General features: G+C 42.0%; 1 protein-coding gene and 1 non-coding gene across 14 annotated transcripts in view; both read left to right on the top strand.

The window, feature by feature from the left end:
* The window catches only part of ACACA (acetyl-CoA carboxylase alpha), a 307,669-nt gene extending 282,805 nt beyond the window's left edge, over positions 1-24,864 (top strand). For 10 of the 13 annotated variants that reach the window (XM_072747659.1, XM_072747658.1, XM_072747656.1 and 7 more), the window contains 2 exons: positions 3,092-3,228; positions 4,296-6,681. In XM_072747659.1, the coding sequence (XP_072603760.1) occupies positions 3,092-3,228; positions 4,296-4,419 (261 nt within the window). In that variant the 3' untranslated portion in view covers positions 4,420-6,681. Of the gene's footprint in view, positions 1-3,091; positions 3,229-4,295; positions 6,682-23,780 lie in introns of those variants that run through there. The other 3 variants (XM_072747661.1, XM_072747660.1, XM_072747664.1) reach the window with 1 other exon arrangement.
* LOC112918179 (U4 spliceosomal RNA) lies at positions 7,534-7,672 on the top strand. Its single transcript, XR_003234615.1, has one exon. It is a non-coding gene; the product is annotated as a U4 spliceosomal RNA (small nuclear RNA).
* Positions 24,865-25,744: the final 880 nt, after the last annotated feature.

Here is a 25,744-nt window from a genome sequence, read left to right as displayed (position 1 = left end):
AAATCCACACTTGGAACACTAGGAATAATTAGCCACATTTTCATAATTTTAAGGGAGGAAATGATAATGGCTTTCTTTCTATGAATAGGGTTGGCCCTATTCCTGGATTGCCTGGAATGATGAGTCCTCCATCTCTGTTCTAAGAGGGCAAACAAGGAACCATAGCCTCCCTCCCTCCATACAAGGGAGCCTTGCTCTTCCCAGTTAAAGGCAGTTAGGCCACAACAGTACATCAAACCCTCCCAGGCCCATTAGGAAAAGCCTGTGGCACTGTGGGTGCTTACATTTGTTTATTCTTGCTACAAATGCTATTGACTGGGATTTGCAACCCCTTCGCCTTTGTATACTCTGCCGTGATGAAAACTTTACTAAGGTTTGGTGGTTGTCATCCAGTTGTCATATTTTGAGCCAACAGCAAATCTTCCATACATGGGGCCCATGTTTTCAAAGAGGAGACTTTAGAGCAACAACTCCAAAACTTGGAATGCGTTGCTTTAATCCTATCTAGGAACTTTTTTTAATGTTTAAACACCTAGCATATTCTGTGGCTGTGGGAGGGGAAGACAGAAGAGTTTCCTCTAGAGGGTAGCTGGCTTTCCAGCATACTGTCTGAGCATCGTTAGAAGCAGGCATCTCGTTAGCTAATACATTACACCAATCAAGGAGAGTTATCTTAAGCCACAATTAATCTGCTCCCTGGCATATGTTGATAGGAAAGCATCATGCTGTTTCTTAATTAAAAGCAAACGGATTAAAAATGATTAATAAGAGTATTAAATATTCTCCTAAACTAAAGGCTTTGGGATTCTTGGATAAATCTAGTTGTGTTTTTTTTTTTTCCATTCTGAAACCCAAGAAGCATTCACTGTTTTATTTTTTCCAGCCCCCAAAATCTGCATAAGTAGGGGCATGTGCATAAGTTCTCAAGCCTTAGAGAAGTCTAAATTGCCAATGATAGAGATGGAAATGTCTGAGTTCAGGTGGCAGCGGGTAAGAATCCCAGTATATCCAGTCCATATGCAGGGTACACTGGTGCTGGGATGCTGGAGTGAAGACCACTGCATTGTAGGGGCAACATCACCATCCCTCCTCTTTGTCAGTAGAGATTGACGAGGCACCGAGAGGTGGGAAGTCTTGCTTGGGCCTACGCCAGCTTGGCCATCCCACCCTGGCCAGGAGAGCTGATCTTTGTGTCCATTATTCCAAACAGAGCAGGCATGTTGGGGGCCAGAGAAAGAACTAGAAAGGGCACACTGCTGACCCTTAATCCTGGGCTCCTTAATCCTTTAACTGTGAAGGACTCCTTAAGAACTTTTAGAAATGTAGAAGTCAGTCACGTGATGTAATAAATAACCAGTCATAGCTAACTCACCAGCTAAGTTAGAGATGAAGCAAGAGTCTGAAAAACCATTCTTTATGAAGGCATGAAATAGAAAGTTAGAAAACCACACAGTGCTTAGTTTCTGACTGAGTGCTGCCCTTGAAGGGTGTGAAGAAGACCTTCCCTCTGTGCCTTGTGGGTCCTGAAGTTAAAGTTGTGGCACTGACGCCTTGCTGGTATGCAGGATTCCTGAGCCACAGCTCAAGCCTCAAAGCTTCTGAGAGTCCCTAATGCACCCACCTATTAAATTACAGCGCCAAACTCATTGTCATTCTGACTTTGACTTCGTTAGTGATAACAGAGAAGGATAGCGCACCTTTAAATGACGAGCTTTGTGTTTAATTACCCAAACAAAATGACATAAATATGAATGAGCCCTAATGGTGGTACTTGGTTTTCCGGAAACCATTAACAAAACGATTCCTAAATGATTTGTAAAGAAAATGAGAGTAGAAGAGAGCAAGGAGAAGGCTATTAGGTTCTAACACACTCCTGAATTATTATGTAGTCAACTACCTAGGAAATACTCGGCTAAATGATCTCGGAAAAAAAGGCACAAGGTGGTTTGTCGAGACTTTCAGGGTTACAGACGCCTTGCACCTTTAGAATATTCTCAGAAGGTAAAATGGGGGGTCGATTTCTGACCTAGTGGCTCTCCCCTAGCAGCAAGACTTCCCATACATCAGTCCCCCCAGGCCTCATTGAAAGAGACTTCCACAACCAGGCAACTCATCTGCCAGCCTGGTGGGGGCTAGTGACTTACATTTTTAAAATTGTGTCTCACTTCCTCAGAAAAAAACACATTTCATTTTTTTATTTATTTTTATTTTTTAAAAGAGATTTTATTTATTTTTCATGAGAGACACAGAGAGAGGCAGAGACACAGGCAGAGGGAGAAGCAGGATCCATGCAGGGAGCCTGATGTGGGACTTGATCCCAGGACTCCAAGATCATGCCCTGGGCCAGAGGCAGGCACTAAACTGCTGAGCCACCCAGGGATCCCCCCCCACTTTTTTAAAAGATTTTATTTACGTATTTAGAGAGTGAGAGAGCATATGCACAAGTTGGGAAGAGGAAGAGGGAGAGAGAATCTCAAGCAGGCTCTGTACTGAGCATGGAACTGGACACAGGGCTCGATCTCACAACCCTGAGATCATGACCTGAGCCAAAATCAAGAGTTGGATGCTCAAATGACTGAGCCACCCAGGCGCCCCTTCATTTTTATTTTTTTTAAATACATGTTAATTTTTATTTTTTAAGTAAACTCTACACCCACGTGGGGCTCGAACTCAAAACTGCAAGATTAAGAGTCACACACTCTACTGACTGAACCAGGCAGGCTCCCCACAATCAGAACTTGATTAAACAATTTGGGCTTTTAACTCTCTCAGGTCCATCAGGTGATTACATTCTCTCAGCCTTTGTGGAATAGGTAAAAACCTAGAATGAGAGGACTTGAGTCAGGTGTGAGCCCTGATGCCTCCAGGGGCCCAAGCAAATGATTCAAAGATGCATCTTGTACCAAAAGAAGAAAAGAGAGAATGAGGACAGCTCTTGTCCTGAGGCCTCTTTCCTCTTTACAATGCCAACAATAGTGGAAAAACTTGAACAACTCTTTTTTACTGAGCAAGCTGTTGGAGTGAATTTTCCAGAAAGTGAACAGAGTGTCCAGCCTAGCCCTGGTGTTTGACCAGGAGTTGTTGTTTGCAGGCCTATGTTTGGGACAATAACAAGGATCTGGTGGAGTGGCTGGAGAAACAGCTGACGGAGGAAGATGGTGTTCGCTCAGTAATCGAGGAAAACATCAAATATATTAGCAGAGACTATGTCCTCAAGCAGATCCGCAGGTGAGACCCGCATTGGGGAACTTGCGTGGGAGAAATTGGGCTCACTTCTTTGGAAGGAGCTAAGATTTAAGAACAAATCGTGAGATGATGCCTTACAGTCTTTGTGGGTTTTTTCTGTTGGAGACTGCTGTAATGAACCCTCCAGTAAAAATACAGCCCTGAAACACAATTCTTTCTCAGCTGCTGGGCTCTAGGGCACTTAGTAATCTCCACTAGATGAAGGCTTAGTTCATTGTGCCCAACTATTAGCTACAAGTGCAGATCTTCAGACTGTGAGAAAAGCTGATTCCATGGCAGCTACATTCTCCACTGGAATATTACATACATGAAGTAGCCTTCACAGGGCACCACATCTGGAGACCTGTCCTCTGCTCCTACTGATGTTAGAATCACCTGGCCAAGATGTTACTCGATTTCTCCACTGTATGATTACTGATTTTCCCCATTGCACCTAATAGGCAATCTGTGGGGAGACACTTTAAGGCCTTGGAGATGTCCTGTTACTCATCAGGATTTTCAGGCATTCCTGGCTGACCCATGTCTGATCCAGTTTTTATGGCAAGGTTGCAAAAAGGAGAACTTCCCAACTCTCTGTCCTCCACAGTCCTCACTCCAGTCTCCATGAGCAGTCTTCTCTCTCCCCCCATTCATGTACATGTTCATTAGCCTATGCCAATAATGAATTTATATTTTTTAAAATAATTTGCAATTCATTATTACACTTAACTTTAATGCCCAAAATGTCCCAGATTTAGCCAGTGGAAGCACCTTTGTGCTGGTTCCACTCTGTGACATGTCCCTATTGGTTTGTGGGGGTTTTTTGGTTTTTTAGGGTTTTTTAAGTAATTCCTTACTTTCTGACGTAGCAAAAACGTGTTGGGTCCTTTTTGTACCTGCCTTGCTGCTGGGGACTTTTTTCATATAGGAAAACAAATTAGGTGAGGTGGTGCCTGATATATCTGCAGTGGATTCTATTAGCATGTTATCAGGTAGTTCTTAACCTCCTCGCTCCCCATCTAGACACTTCTGCTTCTCTCTTCTTCACCATCCCCAATCTTCCTCTCCAGCTTGGTACAGGCCAATCCCGAGGTTGCCATGGACTCCATCGTCCATATGACTCAGCATATCTCACCCACTCAGCGAGCAGAAGTCGTACGGATCCTCTCCACGATGGACTCCCCTTCAACGTAGAAAGAGCTTCCTGCCCATCCCTGCCTCTGGAGAAAAGGGCTAGAGCTGCCTCTTACAGCTGAAACCACTCTAATGAGAAGGCACAGAAGACCCAGCACTGGAATCCAAATGGCATTTTGCTTCCCCCTCGAATGTTTTCAGTTATGCATGACATAATGGGATATAGGGTCACAAAGCCCCTACCAGTCACACCCATCCTGTTCAGTATTTATTATTTTGTCTGTGACTACAGCCCTCCTTTCCTGCAAGGACTCACGAAGGCAATGAATGGTACAAGGCTGTACCCTGAGGTCTCACTACATAAAAGCAGGGCTGCTGCTCCTGTCCTGACAGCTCCTTGGTCCCAGCCCAGGGAAATGTGAAGTGTTGTCGGGCAGTCAGAAGCCCTCCCTTAGCCCCGGCTCCATGAGCCTGCAGCCAGAGGCAGCAGAGGAGGGCTGGGGCAAGGAGAAAGCCTCAAGTCCATTGTCTTTTTTACCTCCATGTTCAGCCCGGTACGCACTAGGTGGTACGGGAGAGGACTAGCTCCTGGTTTAATCACACCAAGGTACTTGTTTCTTCATGGAGTATGAAATCTGCAAGCTCCATGAGAACTCAAAGAGGAGGGCAAAACTGTGACTTAAGAAGCAAAGAAAGAAGATAGACCAAGTCACGATTGTTGATTTAGGGGCCTTGACTGTGGGCTTGATTCTCTTAGAACAAATGGAAAGATGGTTGAACTATCACTACCTTGCATATCACTGCTCAACCAGCTGTTGCACTTGCTGGTAGCCACATAGGCAGTGCAGTAGCCCAAGCTAGGGCAGAAGAGCGGGGGTGGGGGTGGGGGGCCTGGCCCTTTGTGTCACTGATGGGAAGTAATAACTCATGCCACAGGGAAAGTGGGCCAGATAGTCTCTCTTTTTTAGAACTTGGAAAGTTATTACTTACTATTAAGCCTGGAACTTTGATAGTTCTAAAAGGTTACTAGTGCCTCCAGAGTCACTCAGCTCTATTTCCAGAGCAACTCTCCTAGCAGCGGACATCCCTCCTCCCTCCAGGTCTTGTCTCTTCCTGGAATGTCCACAAGCAGCAGATATAGCTGGTCTCCCCACAGCTGCTGAAAGGAACCCTGGTGTGACCTCTCAGCACGGAAACTGGTCTTCCCCGATGTGAGCAGGCTTCCGGGGAACACAGAATCCACATGACCTTAAGATTATCTACAACTCCATCGTGGTGCTGTTGTCTTCCAGGCTCACTGGTCCCTCCTCGGCCAGCGGCTGGGGCCTCCTCACCAGTGGTGGAGAGAGTTTCTTTTCAACAACCTGTTTATTCAAGGAAAGAGTTTCTGGACTCCCCCCATTGGTGTTCCTCAAGCAGGAGTGGCAGCTGATCAGGGCTGGTGTAGCATCCAGTTTTCACAGTGCAGCTAATTGCATTTGTCTCTGATGACCAAGGAAGAAATCAATCATTAAGACGTTTTAGTGGAGTGGTATGAATACTTTTGTACAAGCTACAGTTTTGAGCCTTAACGCTATAGTACACGCACAAGAACAAGCTCCACCCCCTTCTTTGGGACTGGCTCACGCAAATGGGCACTGTGTGGCTGGAGATTCCACTGCCTGCCCGCTGGAGCTTGGAGCTAAGGGCAGGAAAAGGTGGAGAACAATGTTCAGTCCAGAGAGAAGCATCCACTACTGCTGGTATCAGCTTAAGTAAATATTGGATTAGTCTTGGACCAGATTATTCTTTTCTGTAATTAGCAAAATTCCACATACCTGTAGGTGGCACAAACACCTGTGCTCGCCCTGGCATTTCTTCAGAGGCAGGGTGGGTCACACTTGTTTTACTTCTCCCTCTTCACCAAACTATGACACATTAAGTGAATATGACACATTAAGTGAATACGGTTCCTCTCTGGAAGTCTGTCATGCCTACCTCCCACCCTGCCCCCCTACCCCCATCCCCAGAGCACCTCACTGTAGGTCTGCCCCCAGACAGGGGGTTTTCATACAGAGAAGCCAGGAAGAGCCATAGAAATTGAGCAATCTAATATTCCCCCCAGCCCATTACATATGCAAGGTTACTGAGCTAGGAGGAGTATAAATGATGTATTGACCAAGACTTGCTTGAGCTGAGATTGCCATATTCACTTCGTTCACAAAGCAGCCTTCACTTGTCTCATTGAGAATTCGATGGACACATACCCTGATGAGCAAGGAGCATCAGTCAAATGTATTCGTTTCACATTTTGTTGAAATAAACCTCCACATTTGTAGAAGAGTCACTGTCTGTCATTTCAACCCATGCCTGGCCACCACATTTGTGTTCCACTTTGAGCAGGGGCGCTTTCAGCAATGGTAGGGTGAGCCCTTGTCCCGCTGCTGAAAGCTGAACATTATAGTAACAGAACAGCATGCATGCATTGCTTCTGCAAAGTGACATCTTTGAGAGACTTGGAGGCTTTTCAGATACACATAACCTTGATGGTCTGGGCAATTTCAGGGGTGTTCTTAATAGGAAGTGAAGATTTGAACCTCTTAGTTTGCATGAGTTTGTGGGATTTTCTGGGTCGAGTGAATAGTGAACCATTTTCAGAGCTTACCTCAGGCCAGTTTTATGGAAAGGTTGTGTATTCTCAATAATATAGCTGCTTAATAGATTTTTGAATGCTAATTTTGGGCACAAAAAGTCATTAAGGGCAGGAAGCTCATGCTTGTGTGCCTGCAACCCTCTGCCTCAGTTTCTCTCTGTAAATCCCTGTGGTTGAAGCAAGAACAAACACCAGTCCCTAAACATTTGCAAAGAAAGGTAGAAGCCACAAGACAGCAGGGAAGGGAAGCACTAGCCTTTGACGATATTTATTTATTATTTTTTTAATTTTTATTTATTTATGATAGTCACAGAGAGAGAGAGAGGCAGAGACACAGGCGGAGGGAGAAGCAGGCTCCATGCACCGGGAGCCCGATATGGGATTCGATCCCAGGTCTCCAGGATCACGCCCTGGGCCAAAGGCAGGCGCCAAACCGCTGCACCACCCAGGGATCCCATTTGACGATATTTAAACTTGGTATGTTGGTTCTGTCTTTCTGGGATGTTTAGCAAAGAGTGTTTTTTTCTAAAATGTTTTATTTTAGCTTTGCACAGTGGCAGTATCGTATCCAGTGAGGTTTATCCGAGGCGCAATTATTGCTAATTAAAATGTTTTATTTTAAATATATTTTATATGTACATATGATATATTGTAAATATATGTCCATTTGAATCACCCAAAGGTAGATGTTCTTAGAGTGATAAGGTGGCAGATCCAGGGGAAAACTTATTCTTTGCTGCCAGCTACCACACTCCATGGGCAGGGAGTCCTGGTGGCAGAGAGGCCTTAGGCTTTCCCTCCTCTCTAAGCAGGCAGAGGAGAAGCAGACCCCAAGATGCAAATTTTAAGCAGCCCCTGCCCTCAGCCCACACCTGTTGGTGATCCTGGGATGGGAAAAATATTCTGCTCCTGCCCCACACCCCCACCCCCAGGAACTTTCTGAGACATACAGTCCTTTCTTCTGTTGGGGAGTGATATTTCTTTCATTGGCCTTTGTAATAAAAGAAAATTTAAAACCTCCACTGGTATTACTGGGATAATAAGAAAAGCTAGAACAGCAGGGATTTCCAGGCCTACCTACATTTCCCCAACTGAAAAACAAGGATGCAGTGATAAATACAAGTGCTTAATTACCATCACAGGGAGGACCCTCCCTGTGCTCCTTCAGCATGCTAGGCATGGTGAAAGCCTAGAGAGGAACTGAGCTGGGAGATGAACTCAGTGCTGGCTCCTTGGCTGAGCACTGGAAGGCCAAAAGCTGAGCCCATACAGTGAGGCAGAAAATGGTAAGGGCTGCATGAGTGGTACAGACAATTAAGGGCCAAAGTCTTCTGGCAGAGAGTGGTTTCCAGATGGGAAAGGAAGGCAAGGTGTCTCAAGTCCGGGCACCAACACTTGCAAAGTTCTCAAGGGACACTAGGAACATCACAGAGAAACACAGCAGTGCCTTGGGGGAGGATGGACGATGATAATCTGAAAAATGCAGGCAGGTTATGACATCATGGATCCCTGTAAGTACTAGGCCAACAAAGAAGATCTGTTCTGAAGAGAGTGGGAAACTCTTGGTGGTTTGGGGATATGGGAAGACTGGGTACAAGAGTTTAGAAAGCAACCTGAGTGAAAAGACCACCATGTTGGGTGCCAAGAAGTCTAGCTTCAAGCCCAGCTCCATGTGTATGTCAGTGAGCTGGAGGGTACCTAGGATAGTGAGCCCAGGCCGTTCCAGGAGGCATAGAAAGAATAAGCCACTGTCAGCTATTTTCAGTACTCCAGAAATCCCACATGTGTCTCAGGCAGGCAGCTAAGGGTCACCATGCCATTGTCTTTCTGATGACAGTTTTGCCAACCCAGATAATATGGCTGGCCAGAAGTTCCAGTGGGCAGTTCATGATAATAAATAATGGGAACAGGATATCTTCATAAATGCAATGTTTGAGTGGGCAAAGTCTTCAAAAATAAGATTCTCTGAGGTTGCAGGGTGACAGGAGGGGGTGGGTGATGATAGTGGTGTGTCAGCTCTGAGGATCTGAAACCACCCAGTGGGCTTGGCCCATTGGGTACCATAATGAGAGGAAGTAAACTGGAACTCAGAGATGGCTGAATAATGGGCCTAACCCCAAACATTCTGATCTATGACTGGTCTGGAGTGAGCAGGAAGGATTGGGGATGAGAGGAGACAGAAAGGATTAAGACATCCAGGCCCTGACCTAGGAAAAAGCTAAGCAAGCATTCTTGTCCACGCTAACACAGGTGGGTATTTTCATAGTCACCGAAAAGAGCAGACTTTGAAAAAAGCCCAGCTGGGTTCAAATATCTGGTCCCTCATCCCTGTTCTTTGGAAAAGTTCCTGCCTCCTCAATCTGTGGCATATGGATAAATAACAACTCAAGAGTGTTTGTTTGTTTATTTTTTTTTTAATTAACCGTAAGTTAGTTAACACAAAGTGATGGACATTAGTAGCAAATTATCAATATATGTTAGGGTTCTCCATGCTCTGCCCCTTCCTCATGCTCACAAGATATGGGACCTGTCCTCACTCTAGAGTATCTTCCTCTTAAAAGCATTCAGAGAACTATCCCCCTTAACGGAGCAGAAATCTAGGGATTGTCTCCAGACACTGAGTTACATGGACACAATGCAAAAGTGTCACTGAGGACTGCTATGGTCTGAATGTCCCCCAAAATTGATGTGTTGAGATCCTAGCCTCCACCAGTGATATATTAGAAGATGGGACCTTTGGGTGGTGCTGAAGTCATAAGGATGAAGCCTTCATGACTGGATTAGTGTCTTATAAGAGGATCCAGACAGATCCCTTCCCTTTTCCATCATGTGAGGATACAACATGAAGTCATAGACCCCAGGAGAGAGCCCTCACCTGACCATGCTGGCATTCTAATCTCAGACTTCCATCTTGTTGTGGCAGTCCAAATGGACTAAGACAAAAAAAAAATGGACCATGATGGTGCTGCTATAACAAGCCTAAAAATGTGGAAGCAGCTGGATATACAGGGAATGTGCCTCAACATAATAAAGGATTTCTATGACAAGCCCACCGCTAACACCAGACTCAATAGTGTAAACTTAAAAGCTTTTCTTCTAAGATCAGAAAAAAAGATAAGGTGCCCTTTCTTGCCACTTCTATTCAACTTAGTACTGGAAGTCCTAGCCAGAGCAATGAGGCAAAAAAGAAAATGCATCTAAATTGGAAAGGAAGAAGTAAAACTTTATTTGCAAGATGATATGAGACAGATATAGAAAACCCTAAAGACTCAAAAAAATTGTTAGAATAATAAGTTCAGTAAAGTTGTAGGATACAAAATCAATATACAAAAATCAGTTGCATTTCTACATACTACTAACAAACTTCTAGAGAAATTAAGAAAATCCCACTTGTGAGTGAATCAAAAGAATTATCTAGGAATAAATTTTACCAAGGAGATGAAAGATCTATACACTGAAAACTCATTGATGAAAGAAATTGAAGAAGATACAAATAGAAAGATATTCCATGATTATGGACTGGAAGAATTATTACCCAAAGCAATCTACAGATTCAGTGCAATTCCTATCAAAATATTTTACCAAAATGGCATTCTACAAAGAACTAGAACAAATAATTCTAAAATTTGAATGGAACCACAAAAGACCCCAGATAGCCAGTGTAATATTGAAAAAGAAGAACAAAGCTAGAGGCATCACACCTCTTGATTACAAAACTATAGTCATCAAAACATTTTGGTACTGGCATAAAAACAGACATAGATCAATAGAACAGAATAGAGAGTTCAGAATAACCCCATGCATATAAGGTCAATTAGTTTACAACAAAGAAGCCCAGAATATACACGGGGGAAACCATAGCCCTCTCCAATAATTGGTGTTGGGGAAACTGGACAGCCACACATGCAAAAAAAAAAGAATGAAACCAGACCCTTTTCTTATACCATACAAAAAAAAAAAAATCAATTCAAAATAGTTTAGAAATGAGTGCAAAACCTGAAGCCATAAACTCCCAGAAGAAAACATAGGGGCTAAACCCCTTAACATCAGTCTTAGACAATGATTTTTTTTAATTTTACACCAAAAGCAAAGGCAACAAAAGCAAAAATAAGTGGGACTACATCAAATTTAAAAACTTCTGCACAGCAAAGAAAACCATCAACAGAATAAATGAAAAGGCAACCTATGGGAGAAAATTTGCAAATCGTTTATCTGATAAAGGGTTAATATCCTAAATATATAAAGAACTCATAGCAACTCACTAGCAAAATAATCTGATTTTAAAAAGACAGGAACTGAATAGATATTTTTCCAAAGATGACCAACAAATGGCCAACAAGTACATGAAAAGGTGTTCCTCATTCATCATCAGGGAAATGCAAATCAAAACCACAACAAGATATCACCTCATACCAGTCAGAATGGCTAATATCAAAGATAATAGATAAGTGTTGGAGAGTACGTGAAAAAAGGGACACTTTGATACTGTTGGTGTAAATGTAAATTGGTACAGCCTCTATGGAAAAGACTATGCAGGTTCCTGAAAATTTTTTAAATAGAACTACCATGTGATTCAGCAGTCTCACTTCTAGGTATATGTCAAAGGGAAATGAAAACAGAATGTTGATGAGATATCTGTGCTCCCACATTTCTCACAGAATTATTGACAATAGCCACCATATGGAAAACAAGCTAAGTGTCTATTAGCAGATGAATGGATAATGAAGATGTGAGACACACACACACACACACACACATACACAGTGGAATATTATTCAACCCTGAGAAAGAAGGGAACCCTGCCATTTGTGACAATATGATGGACTTTAAGGACATTATACTATGTGAGATAAGCCAAACAGACAAATACCATATGGTATCACTTGTATGTGGAATTAAAACAAAACCTCAAACTCATACAAATAGAGACAAAAAATGACTGCCAGGGGCTTGGGGTGGGGAGTGGGGTGTAGGGAGCAGTCGGGAAAAGTTCAGCTATAAGATGAATAAGATCTGAGGATCTAGTGTACAACATGGTGAATACAGGTGATAATGCTACATTGTATAATTAAGATGTGTTAAGATGGTAGAACTTGGGTTCTCAACACACAAAATAGTGAGGTGATGGATGTGTTAATCAACTAAATGAAGGGAACCATTTCACAATGTACCTATGTAGCAAATCACCACAATATACACTTTAAATATCTTATAATTTTTGATGTCAGTTATGCCTCAATAAAGCTGAATTTTTAAAATAATAATAATAATACCAGGAGTGAGGAGCTATAACAAACCTAAAAATGTCGAAGTGACTTTGGAAGAGTTTGGAGATCTGTGCAAGAAAAAGCCTACATTGCCATGAACAGATCTTGAAATGTGATTTGGGTGAGGGCTCAGAAGAGGAAGAGAGCTGTAGAGGAAGCCTCCATCTTCTTAGAGAACCCGTAAGTGATGGCAAACTGAATGTTGATAAAAATATGGATGCTAAAGGGTCATTCTGATGTGGTTTCCAATAGAAATGAGGAACGTGTTATCGGAAACTCAAAGAAAAGGTGATCCTTGTTAAAAAGTGGAAAAGAACTTGGCTGAATTGTGTTCATGTTCCAGTGCTTTGTGGGAGGTAGAACTTGTGAGCAATAGAACTGGATATTTGGTCGAAGCTGGTTTTTTTTTTAAGATTTTATTTATTTATTCATGAGAATATACAGAGAGGAGAGAGAGGCAGAGACACAGGCAGAGGGAGAAGCAGGCTCCGTGCAGGGAACCCAACATGGGACTAGATCCTGGGTCTCCAGGATCATGCTCTGGGCCGAAGGTGATGCTAAACCGCTGAGCCACCCAGGTTGCCCCTCGAAGCTGTTTCTTTTATTTATTTATTTATTCATAGAGATGCAGAGAGAGAGAGGCAGAGACACAGGCAGAGGGAGAAGCAGGCTCCGTGCAGAGAGCCCGACATGGGACTCGATCCAGGGTCTCCAGGATCACGCCCTGGGCTGCAGGCGGCGCTAAGCCGCTGCGCCACCGGGGCTGCCCTCGAAGCTGTTTCTAAGCAAAGTATTGAAGGTGCAGCTTATCCTCTTTTGAATTTTATAGTAAAATGGGAGAAGAGAAAAGACTTAAGGACAGAATTGTTAAAAGGGAAGTAGAAATGTAAAGTTTGAAAAATTCTCCATCTATCCATATTGCAAAAAAAACGTGGAAGCATGTTTTGAAGAAAACACAAGGGTACAGCCTAGTGACCCTCTGATATGGAGATTAGCATGGTATTTGGACTTCAGGGGAAGGACATTAGAATGAAAGAAGGAAGGTTGTTGGACTTGTTAGACTTTATAAGATGATCATAGAACTATTCAGCTGCTTTTTTTTTTTAAGATTTTACTTATTTATTTTAAAGACTTATTTATTCATGAGAAACACAGAGAGGCAGAGACATAGGCAGAGGGAGAAGCAGGCTCCTCGTGGGGAGCCCTATGTGGGACTCGATCCCCAGACCTGGGATTACATGCTGAGCCAAAGGCAGACGCTCAACCACTGAGCCATTCTGGTTCAACAACTGAGCCATCCCAGCATCTCAAACTAATCAGCTTCTAATATGCTCTTTTCTTTAAGACAAGGGAGAAGGTTGGGGCACCTGCCTGGCTCAGTTGGTAGAGCATGTGACTCTTGATCTAGGGGTCATGAGTTCAAGCCCTACACTGAGCATAGAGCCTACTTAAAAAAAAAAAAAAGCACCCCAAAGGCAATTCAGAGATCATGAGAGCTTCTTCAGTTTCAAGAGGCAGGTGTGGGGGAGAGACCACATTGCCTGGGTTTTAATAGGCCAGATATGAAGACCCACCTAAAGTTGTGGATGCCAGATCCTTGCCCAGCAGAGCCATGGGGGTGGGACCCCCAAACACTCCATGGTAGTGCTGCTGACATTTTATTCCAGCCCAGGAGAGCTGCTATGTGGACTGCATCCAGCAAAGCCATGGGGGCTGGCATACCCCAGGGGGTCCAGTGTGACTGAAAGACAAGACCCCCATTAAATGTATCTAGAAGGTGGCAGAGTGCCAAGTTAAAGATGATTCTCAGCCATAAGATTTAATGTTTGCCTTGTTGGGTTTTGGACTAGCTTGGGGCCCATCATCCCCTATTTCTTTTGGAATAGAAATGTCTATCCTGTGCCTTCCCACCCTGTATTTTGGAAGTACATAAATTGTTTGATTTCACAGGTTCATAGCTGGACCGGAATTTACCTCAGGATGAATATCTTGAGTCTCACATATATCTGACTTAGATGCTATTTAGATGAGACTGATTTTTAGACTTTTAAATTGATGCTGGAATGAGTCAAAGCTTTTGGGGCTGTTGGGATGGAAAGGCCGTATTTTAAATGTAATAAGGATGTGAATTTGGGAAGCTAGAAACAGAATGCTATGGTCTGAATGTTTATATCCTCCCCCAAATTTATGTTGAAATCCTAACCCACTACAGGTGATGGTATTAGTAGCTGGGGCCTTTGGAAGGTGATTAAGTCATGAGGACTCTTCTCATGAAATATATGAATATTTATGAATATAAAAGAGGATTCATAAAATATATGAATATTTATGAATATAAAAGAGGATCCAGAGAGATCCATTCTGCCTTCTGCCATGTGAGGATATAACATGAAGCCTATGATCTAGAAAAGAACCTTCATCCAACCCTAATCTTGGGCTTCCAGCCTCCAGAACTGTTAGAAACAAATCTCTGTTGGAGTGCCTGTGTGGTTCAGTCAGTTGAGCGACCAACTCTTGATTTTGGTCATGATTTCAGGTTCATGGGATTGAGCCCAGAGTTGGGCTCCACATCAGCAGAGAGTCTGCTTGTCCCACTTCCTCTGCTCCTGCCCCTGCTTGCTCTTGCTCTCTCAAATATTTAAAAGAAAAATAAAATAGATTTCTTTTGTTTATAAGCTAACCAGTTTGTGGTATTTTGTTATAGCAGCCTAAATGGACTAAGACAGAGAGGCTGAGCTCTAAGTCTGGCTGTGCTTACGGTGGGGCCTTGAGCAGCTCAAGGGGCTTCTGGAGTCTTGGTTTCCCTAGAGTGCATAAGGAAAGGCTGAATGTGAAAATTCCTAAGATCTCTTCTAGAAAGATTCTAATATAGGATCATGGATGAAGCTAAAGTCTGGGTGAAAATATTCCATATCCAGTGTCCAGTGGTATTTTCAGTAACAGCATTAATCTCAGTGGGAAACAACAATCCAGCAGCCCAGACAAAAATTTAACAGACATTAGAAATAAGACAACAATAGGAGGCCTTATAAGCTTTTCATGAAGGAAATACCAGAGAGGGTCCACTCTATCCACACATCGCTAATTGGCTGTGAACTTACACACAGATGTAGGAGAGATGCAAGAGGGTCCATCAGAAAGGAAAAGCCAGAGCAGACTAAAAATCTGCGAAAATTTTTAATATGCTTACACACACACGCGCGCGTGCAATCAATAGAAGGTGAAACCTTAGCAGTACAAGGTCTTTGAGTACAACATCTGCCCAAACCTTTGATTGACCATTAGTCACAAGAGTGATACCTATGAAGCTAGGGTTAAAAGTAAGAACAAGTAGGGCACTTGACCAGCTCAGTCAGTCAGAGGAGCTTGTAACTTTTGATCTCAGGGTCATGAGTTTGAGCCCCACATGGAGTATATAAAGCTTACTTAAAAATAACACCTGGGTGGCTCAATGGTTGAGCATCTGCCTTCAGCTCAGTACATGATCCTGGGGTCCTGGGAACAAGTGCCCCAGTGGGCTCTCTCTGCCTATGTCTCTGCATCTCTGTCTCTCACAAATAAACAAAATATTTAAAAAAATAAAAAGAATTTTTCAGACTTTAAGAGACAAAAACAAGCAGGGGGAGTGATAGAGGGAGAACAAGCAGACTCCCCACTGAGCAGGGGGTGCACTGTGGGGCTCCATCCCAGGACACTGAGATCATGACCTAAGCCAAAGTCAGACACAACCAACTGAATCATTCAGGTGCCCCCAAAATAAGAATTTTTAAAAAGAAAAACTGAACAGAGACATCAGCATCTTCATACCACATAGGAAACAGAATGCACAGATTTAGTCAAGTTATTAAAGCCAAAAAAAAAAAAAAAAAAGCCTTTGGGGAGAAAAATCAGAATCCGTAGTTGCTATATTATAAAAAATGTAAAATTTTCAAGAAAAAACTACAAGACATTCAAATAGGAAAGCATAATCTATCTTCAGTTCAGAAGAAACAAAAAATAGACAATAGAAACTATTTCTGTGTAAGTCCGGATGTTGAACCTAGCAGAAAAAAGACTTTAAATTGGCTATTATAGAAATTGTTAAAGTAAATTTTGTTTTTTTTTTGTTAAAGTAAATTTTGAATAAAATTCTGATATATGCTATAATAGAAATAAAACCTTGAAGACATTTATGCTAAATGACACATTATTCCAAACACAAAACAGGAAATATTGTACAATTCCACTTATGTAAAATAACTAGAATTATCAAATTCACAGAGACAAAGTAAAATAGTGCTTACCAGAGGCTGAAAGGAGGAGAAAATGGGGAGTTATCCTTTTATGGGTACAGGGTTTCAGTTTGGGATAACAAAAAAGTTCTGGAGATGGATAGTGGGGCTGGTTGCATAACAATGTGAATATACTTAATGCCACTAAACTGTACACTTAAAAACTGTTAAAATGGTAAAGTTTATGTTACATATATTTACCACAATTTTTAAAAATCTAAAGTTGAAAATTACAGCAACAAAAGGATAATTAGCTAGTGGGACTAAACAGTAGATTCAAGAAGGCAGAAGGAAGACTCTGTAAATTTGAAGATAGGGGTCGCCTGGGTAGCTCAGCGGTTTAGCGCCTACCTTTGGCGCAGGACGTGATCCTGGAATCCCAGGATCGAGTCCCAGATCGGGCTGCCTCCATGGAGCCTGCTTCTCCCTCTGCCTGTGCCTCTACTTCTCTGTGTGTATGTGTGTCTCTAATGAATAAATAAAATCTTTAAAAATAAATAAATTTGAAGATAGAGCAATAGAAATCATCCAATGTGAAAGACAGAGCCTCAGAGACCCAGGAAACATCAGGTATGCCAATTTATTTGTGGTGAGAATGCCAGAAGCAGAGAAGAGAGAAAAGGGGGCAGAAAAAAACATTTGAAGATATAATGGCTAAAAATTGCCCAAATATGATGGACAACAATCTGTAGATCCAAGAAGCTCAATAATTCCCAAGGAGAATAAACACAAAGAGAGCTATATGTAGATGTATTATAGCCAACCCATTGAAATACAAAGAGAAAATCTTGAAAGGATCTAAAACTCATCACATATAGAGGAACAACAAAACAAAAGCCAAATGACAACAGCGATGAAAGCCAGAAGGCAGTGGGCTGATATTTTCAAAGTAGTAGAAGAAAAAAAAAAAAGGAACTATCAAGCAAGAATCCTATATCCAGCAAAACCATCCTTAAAACAAAGATGAGGGCACCTGGTTGGCTCAGCTGATGGAACATGTGACTCTTCATCTCAGGGTTGTGAGTTTAAGCTCACATTGGGTGTAGAGATTACATAAAAAATAAAGTCTTGTGAGAGAATGTCAGTTCTTCAACAGAAGCTAACAGTGCATTGAGGAAGGGAATTTAGAAATGATGTTATTTCAGCAATAAAATTTTATGAATCTTGCATATAACCAAATGATAAGCTGGCTTTTCATTTACACAATGGAAATGAATATTAAAGTATTCATAAAGACCAGTAGAGAAATATAAAGTTATTCTGATGAAGTTTTAAATGCAAAGAATTGAATATATTTTATAGACCTAGCATGTAACAGAATTTGATGAATACAATGTAGACCATAGGTATAGAATTCATTTATGTAGAATCTTAGGACAAAGCTCATTTAGAATTCTTGAAATACATTTAGCTCATGTTTAATAAAATCCCTAATGGAGATCCCTGGGTGGCTTAGCGGTTTAGCACCTGCCTTTGGCCAAGGGCGTGATCCTAGAGTCCCAGGATTGAGTCCCACATCGGGCTCCTTGCATGGAGCCTGCTTCTCCCTCTGCCTGTGTCTGCCCCCCCCCTTTCTCTCTGTGTGTGTGTGTGTGTGTGTGTGTGTGTGTGTGTGTGTCTCATGAATAAATAAATAAAATCTCTAAAAAAAAAAAAAAGATAAGATGCTCAACATCACTAATGATTAGAGAAATACAAAGCAAACCACAATGAGATATCACCTCACAATCATTAGGATAGCTTCTATCAAAACAAAAAACAAACAAACAAACAAAAAAACAAAATAGAAAGCAATATTGGTGAGGATGTGGAGAAATTAGAATCCTTGACACTGTTGGTAAAATTGTAAAAGGTGCAACCACTATGGAAAACAGTATGGCAGTCCCTCAAAAAAATTAAAAATAGAATTACCATATGATCCAACAATCTCAAATCTAGGTATATATTCAAAAGAATTAAAAGTCTTGAAGAGGGATGCCTGGATGGCTCACCAGTTGAGCGTCTGCCTTTGGCTCAGGGCATGATCCCAGAGTCTCGGGATCGAGTCCCACATTGGGTTCCCTGCATGGAGCCTGCTTCTTTCTCTGCCTATGTGTCTGCCTCTCTCTGTGTCTTTCATAAATAAATAAAATCTTTAAATAAAATAAATAAATCTTATTTATAAATAAATTAAATAATTAATTAAAAGTCTTGAAGAGGGACACCTGGGTGGCTCAGTGGTTGAGCGTCTACCTTCAGCTCAGGTCATGATCCCAGGGTCCTGGGATCTAGTCCCACATTAGGCTCCCTTCATGGAGCCTGCTTCTCCCTCTGCCTGTGTCTCAGCCTGTCTCTCTCTCTCTCTGTGTCTCTCATGAATAAACACCCTGGGCTGAAGGCAGCGCTAAACTGCTGGGCCACTGGGGCTGCCCTAAATAAAATCTTTTTTAAAAGATTTAAAAAATTAAGAGTCTTCAAGAGATATTGCACATTTATATTCATAGCAGCATTATTCACATTGGTCAATATATGGAATCAACCCAAATGTCCACTGACTGATGAATGGATAAACAAAATGCAATACATACATACAATGGAGTATTATACAGAAAACCTATTACGTGGATCTTGATGCATGCTACAACATGGATGAACCTTGCTGATGAAAAAGTTTTGGTGATCTGTTGCACAACAGTGGGACTATTCGGGGATCCCTGGGTGGCGCAGCGGTTTAGCGCCTGCCTTTGGCCCAGGGCGCGATCCTGGAGACCCTGGATCGAATCCCACATCGGGCTCCCGGTGCATGGAGCCTGCTTCTCCCTCTGCCTGTGTCTCTGCCTCTCTCTCTCTCTCTCTCTCTCTCTCTCTCTCTCTCTCTGTGATTATCATAAATAAATAAAAATTAAAAAATAAAAATAAAAAAAAAACAGTGGGACTATTCCTCTTTTTTTAAGTTAGCCAAATGTTGGTCTTGAACTCATGACCCCAAGATCAAAAGTTGCATGCACTCCTGACTGAGCAGCCAGGCAATCCAGGATATTCTTAACACTACTGAAATGCACATTTTAAATTAGTTAAGATATAAATTTTATGTAACTTTACCATAATTTTTTAAAAAGAATACATGGTAAAAACAATAACAGTGGAATTAAAATTGCTTCCTAACACAAAAGAAGGCAGTAAACAAGGAACAAACGGACAAAATCCTTATCTTTAATTACTTGGATTTGGAAGGACTAACTCATCAAAAGGCAGAGACTGCCAGACTAGATAAAAAAACAAAATCCAATTCTGTGTGGTCTGTAAGAAACAAACTTTAGATTCAAACACATAAATTGAGGCACCTGGGTGGCTCACTCAGGGATCCAACTCTTAATTTCAGTTTAGATTATAATCTCAGGGTCATGAGATCAAGCCTCATGTCCAGCTCTGCACTCAGAGGGGAGTCTATTTGAGATTCTCCCTCTCCCTCTGCCTCTTCCCCACTCTCTCTCTTCCCCCCAAATAAATAATTATTAATGTATACACACTTAAAAACAGCAACCGAATATGTATAGCAAAATTTGACAGAAGGGGGGTGGGTGGGTGGAGGGGTGGGTAAAATGGGTGAAAAGGATTAAGAGGTACAAACTTCCATTTAAAAAATAAATCATGAGGATAAAGAGCATAGCATAGGGAATATAGACAATAATGTTGTAATACACTTATTATGGTAAGCATTTAATAATGTATATAATTACTGAATCGCTGTGTGTACACCTGAAACTAATTTAATATATGTCCACTCTACTCCAATTAAAATTTAAAAAAAAAATTTAAGCCATGGAAATGTCCTGGTCAAACCAGGAGGGTTGCAGCACCTAGAGGCCAGCATCCTGGACATAATGAACATTACGGAGAGTGAACTTACAGGAGAAATCAGGAGATATACACTGTGAGGCCACAATAAATACTTATAAATTTGAATAAAGAATCATGATTATTTATCTTAAAAAGTGACAGAAGTAAATGAAAGAAAAAATAGATAAGTCAATAGTAACAGGTTTTAATCAATAACTTAAACTTTCATCCTAAAAAACTAGGGGAATAAAGGACAAACTAAACCCAAAGCAAGCAGATTGGAGTAAAAAATAAAGATGAGACTGGTAACTAATGAAACAGAAAATTAAAAAGCAATAAATAAAAATTAATAAAACCAAAAGTCGGTTATTTGAAAATATCAACAAAATTGACAGACAAGGAGAAGACACAAATTTCCAAAATCAAGAATGAAAGAGATTTTGCTAGGAACCTTTCTGAAATTAAAATAATTATAAAGGAATATTATAAACAACTTTATACCAGCAAGACAACTTAAATAAAATTAATAAATGCCTAGAAAGACATCATTTACAAAAACTGACTGGAGAAGAAATAGAAAATCTTAATAGACCTATAACAAGTGAAGAAATCAGGTTAATAAATGAAAATCTTCCCATAAGGAAAAGCCCAGTCCTGGAAGTCTTCACTGATGAATTTTATTATCAAATATCTAATTTTTAAAAAAGATTTTATTTATTCATTCATGAGAGACACACAGAGACAGAGACAGAGAGAGAGAGAGGCAGCACAGCCTCCGTGCAGGGAACCTGATGTGGGACTCAATCCCGGGTCTCCAGGATCAGGCCCTGGACCCAAGGCGGCACTAAACCGCTGAGCCACCCGGGCTGCCCTATTATCAAATATCTAAAAGAAGAAATAACAATCTTACAGAAACTCTTTCAGAAAACATAAAACATTTTCTAATTCATTCTCTGAAGCCAGTATTATTCTGACACCAAAGCAAACAAAGACATCACAAGAAAGGAAAACTGTGCACCAATATCCCTCATGAACATGGATGCAAAAATCCTTAGCAAATATTGGCACACCAAATCCAGCATCATAGTACAAAAAAAATTATACATCATAGCCAAGTGGGATTTGTCCCAGGAGTGCCAAGTTAGTTTAACATCCAAATCAATTAATGGAACATACCCTAATAGAATAAAGAACAAAAGCCACCTGGTTGTCTCAATAGGTGCAGAAAAACATTTGGTAAAATCCAACCTCCATTCTAAATAAAAATTCTCAACAAATTATGAAAAGAAAGGAATTTCCTCAACCTGATAAAGGGCATCTATAAAAAAAAAAAAATCCAAACTAACATCATACTTAATGGTGAAAGATTGACTACTTTTCCCTCCTAAAATAAAAAACAAAGCAAGAATGTTGACTCGCCATTCTATTGAGCATCATACTGGAGTTTCTAGCCAGTGCAATAATTGCTAAATAAATAAATATTATAGGCTTGTAGATTCAAAATAAAGAATTAAAACTTTTTAAAAAAGATTTTTCATTTATTCATGAGAGACACAGAGAGAGAGAGGCAGAGACATAGGCAGAGGGAGAAGCAGGCTCCCTGCAGGAAGCCCAATGCGGGACTTGATCCCAGGACCCCAGGACCATGCCCTGAGCCAACGGCAGATGCTCAACCACTGAGCCACCCAAGTGTCCCAGAATTAAAATTATGTATTCACAGACGGTATGATCCTATGTGAAGAATGGGTTTTTAGAAACTAGAATAAACGTATTCAGTAAAGTCACAGAGTACAAGATCAATACACACACATACACACACATACACAAATCAACTGTCTTTCTGTATACCAGCAAGAAGGGATCCAAAAATGAAACTATAGAAATATGCATTGATAATAGCATCAATAATGGTAGAATACTAATGAAGAAATTTAACAAAAGAAGTACAGGATTTGTACACTGAAAATTATAAAACACTGCTAAGAGAAATTGAAAATAAATAAATGAAGAGACATTCCATGTTCACGGATTGGAAGACTCAATGTTATTAAGATCACAGTTCTCCCTAACTTGATCTATAGAGTCAACATAATCCCTATCAAAATCCCATTAAGCATTTTTATAGATACTAACAAATTTATACTGAAATTTATATGGAATTGTAAAGGACCAAGAATAGCCAAAACAATTTTGATTTGGCAGACTTAAACCATCCATTTTCAAAACTTCCACCTGTATCAAAACAGGCAAATAGAATGGAACAAAATCAAGAGTCTAGAAATAAATCCTCTCATTTGTGGTCCACTGATTTTTGACAAAGGAATCAAGGCAATTCAATGGGGGAGAAATAGTCTTGTTCAACCAATGGTACTGGGACAAGTGGAAATGCATTCACAAAATTGTATTTTTAGGCCCTCACACCATAGGCAAAAACTAACTCAGGGTGGATTATAGACCTAAATGTCTATATAAAACTTCTGAAAGAGAACAGAGAAAATTTTTGTGACCTTGGGTTGGGCAAAGATTTCATAGATATGACCCCAAAAATACAACCCATAAGAGAAAAAAATTGATAAATTACACCATCAAAATTAAAAACATTTGTGACTCAAAAGACAGCATTAAGAAATAAAAACACTAGCAAAATGATTCTGGGAGAAAATATTTTGCAAGTCTTTTATCTGATAAAGGATTTGTATTTAGAATATATAAAGAATTCTTATAATACAATAAGACAAGCAACTCAATTAAAAATGAGCAAAAGAGGGGCACCTGGGTGGCTCAGTTGCTTAAACACCTGACTCTTGATTTCAGCTCAGGTCATGATCTCAGGGTTGTAAGATTGAGCCTTGCCGTCAGGAGTCTGCTTGTCCCTCTACCCCCCTTCCCGCCCTTCCCCTGTTCCCACACTCTCTTTCTAAAATATATGTCTTCAGGGGCAGCCCTGGTGGCTCAGCGGGTTTAGCACCACCTCCAGCCCAGGGTGTAATCCCAGAGACTGGGGATCGAGTTCCACATCAGGCTCCCTGCATGGAGCCTGCTTCTCCCTCTGCCTGTGTCTTTGTCTCTCTCTCTCTGTGTCTCTATGAATAAATAAATAAAATGTTTAAAAATAAAATAAAATATATGCCTTCAAAAAACAATAAAAATGAGCAAAAGATTTGAATAGACATTTCACCAAGGAAGGTAGATCTATGAGTGGCTAATAAACACATGATAGCTGTCCCACATCATTAGTCAGTCATTAGGGAAATATAAATTAAAGCCACAAGAGTCCATTGCTTTCTAGAATGGCTAGAATCCTCAGACAGACAATAGCAAGTATTAGCAGGGATGAGGAGCAACGGATCCTCCCAGACACCCCAGGTTGTGTTCATATGTAGTCATGGCATTGCAGGACTGAGTGCCGGCTTCCTGCCTGTCCTCCCACAGGACCCAGCTCCTCCATATCTTGTGACCAGAGAAGCAAGACCACCTGTGTCTGGAGCACCTTCTGCAGGCCCCCGTGAGCTCCCACAGATGAATCTTGAAGTCTAAGCTTCTATTTGGCAGCTCAGCACAGAAATTGACCCTAGCACTTTTCTAAGTTAATTGAGTCACAAAACGATCCTTTTAGGATCCAAGTCCTTATACCTGATGCTTCTATGACCCGTTCCTCAAAATCTACTCTGGTCTGCCACCGTCTGGTCTAGGCCAACCAAACCCTAGCCTGTGCCCAAGAAAGCCTGCCGCCAGGGGTGAGGGGCTTTGCCACCAGCTAGCAACCTTGACCGTAACTATCTGGTACTTGCCTACAAATTTCACAGTAACGGGGCACGGTTTGGGGGTCCCGCACGGTTTTTGCGGCCTCGGGTCCCCGCAGAGCCCTATGTGTTCTTGCCAACAAGCCACAGCCCTGCTCCAGGCCCGGACCGCAGTGATTTACTCAGCAGGCCCGTGGGCAGTATGACACCACAGACGCTCCGTCGGGTCAGGCGCTGGCTGAGTGGTGGGAGGACCCTGACGAAGCAAGATGCAGCCTGGCCAGCAAGGAGCTGCACCTGGACTCAGCGCCACCCCCCACGCGGCAGCTGGGCGCCTGGCGGGTGGAGCACTGGGCAAGTGCCGCCTGCCTGGGGATCCTGCCCCCGGCCCCTGGAGCGGCAGCGCCTGTGGGGGTGAAGGCAGCTTCCTCACCACACGGGCTCCGCAGCGGGCTTCTGTCCGGAGCTGGGACGGCTTTGCCCTGTTTGCTGCAGGCACCACCTCTACTACTTTCCTCACTACTCAAAAGTCACACACCCAAACCGCGGCTAGGCACACGCGGATGTGCGGCTATGGGAGGCGGAAAGTCCTCAGCTCCAGCAATGCATCTAAAACTCTACCCTAAAATATCTGCATACTAAACTACCAAGGACAGTTAAGCTTTCAAAGGGAGAAGATCAAAGTGCTGTCATCTTTTAATTTAATCCTTTTGTTGCATCAATGGTCTTAAGAGGGATGAGAGAGATCAAAATAAAAATGGAAACAAACTATATCTTTGTGGCTGTTGTGTTTTAGTCTTTTTTTTCTCAATTTGGGCCACAAAATAGGTCAGCTCCATTACTGATCAGCCTTCCCACAAATATTTAAAACAAATTGAATTGCACACCCAATACCCATCACAATTACACCAGGCACAATAACTAAATTAGCAATTCAACAAAATAATTGGAAATGCGATTCTCTCTATTCCACTAGTCTCCCTCGAGGGTTTAGCCGATCTATGGGGGAAAACTCAGCTTTCCTAATTCTGCAGCTAATTAGAGACACACTTGTAAATGAAGTTGTTTGTCTTAAAGTTGAAATTCTCATCTGGGGGTGGGGGGTGGAGTAGGGAAGGAGAAATGAGAAAGTCCTTCCACTCTGGAGCAAGTGTATAAACAGGTAGAGAGAGCACACGCCTGGGTTCTAATTAGCAGCCATATCTGCAATTAATAAAACATCACTATTTACCATCAGTGATCTGGAAACGAACAACTTGGGAAGAGCCGGCCTGGCTGGAGAGAGGTGAGCACTGGCGACGGCCCCAAGCTGTGTCCCGGCTGGACCGTGTGCCACTGACACCGGGAGCGGCGGACCCACCAGGACGACAGGAGGGCCAGGGCCAGCTCCGTCATGGGCTCCCCGGGGCCTCTCCTAACAGGAAACCAAGGGGAGGCTGCCAGGCCAAACAGACCATCCGCCCCGCTGGCCAGGGCGCCCTGCCAGCCAGAGGTGGCGAGCTACCTCGGCCCACGTGCTCGGGCCGCTCTCGGAGAAGCAATCCAGAGGTTTCAATTAGGCTGTCCTTGGCCTCTTTTTGCTCCTTCAGGAAGGAAAATCTCCATTTAATTATATAATGGAGAACTAGGGCTGCCTTTTGTCCCCTCTTTCCC

The sequence above is a fragment of the Vulpes vulpes genome, chromosome 2, assembly GCF_048418805.1.
Source record: "Vulpes vulpes isolate BD-2025 chromosome 2, VulVul3, whole genome shotgun sequence".
Lineage (NCBI taxonomy): Eukaryota > Metazoa > Chordata > Mammalia > Carnivora > Canidae > Vulpes > Vulpes vulpes.
This window is presented reverse-complemented; position numbering and strand designations above follow the sequence as displayed.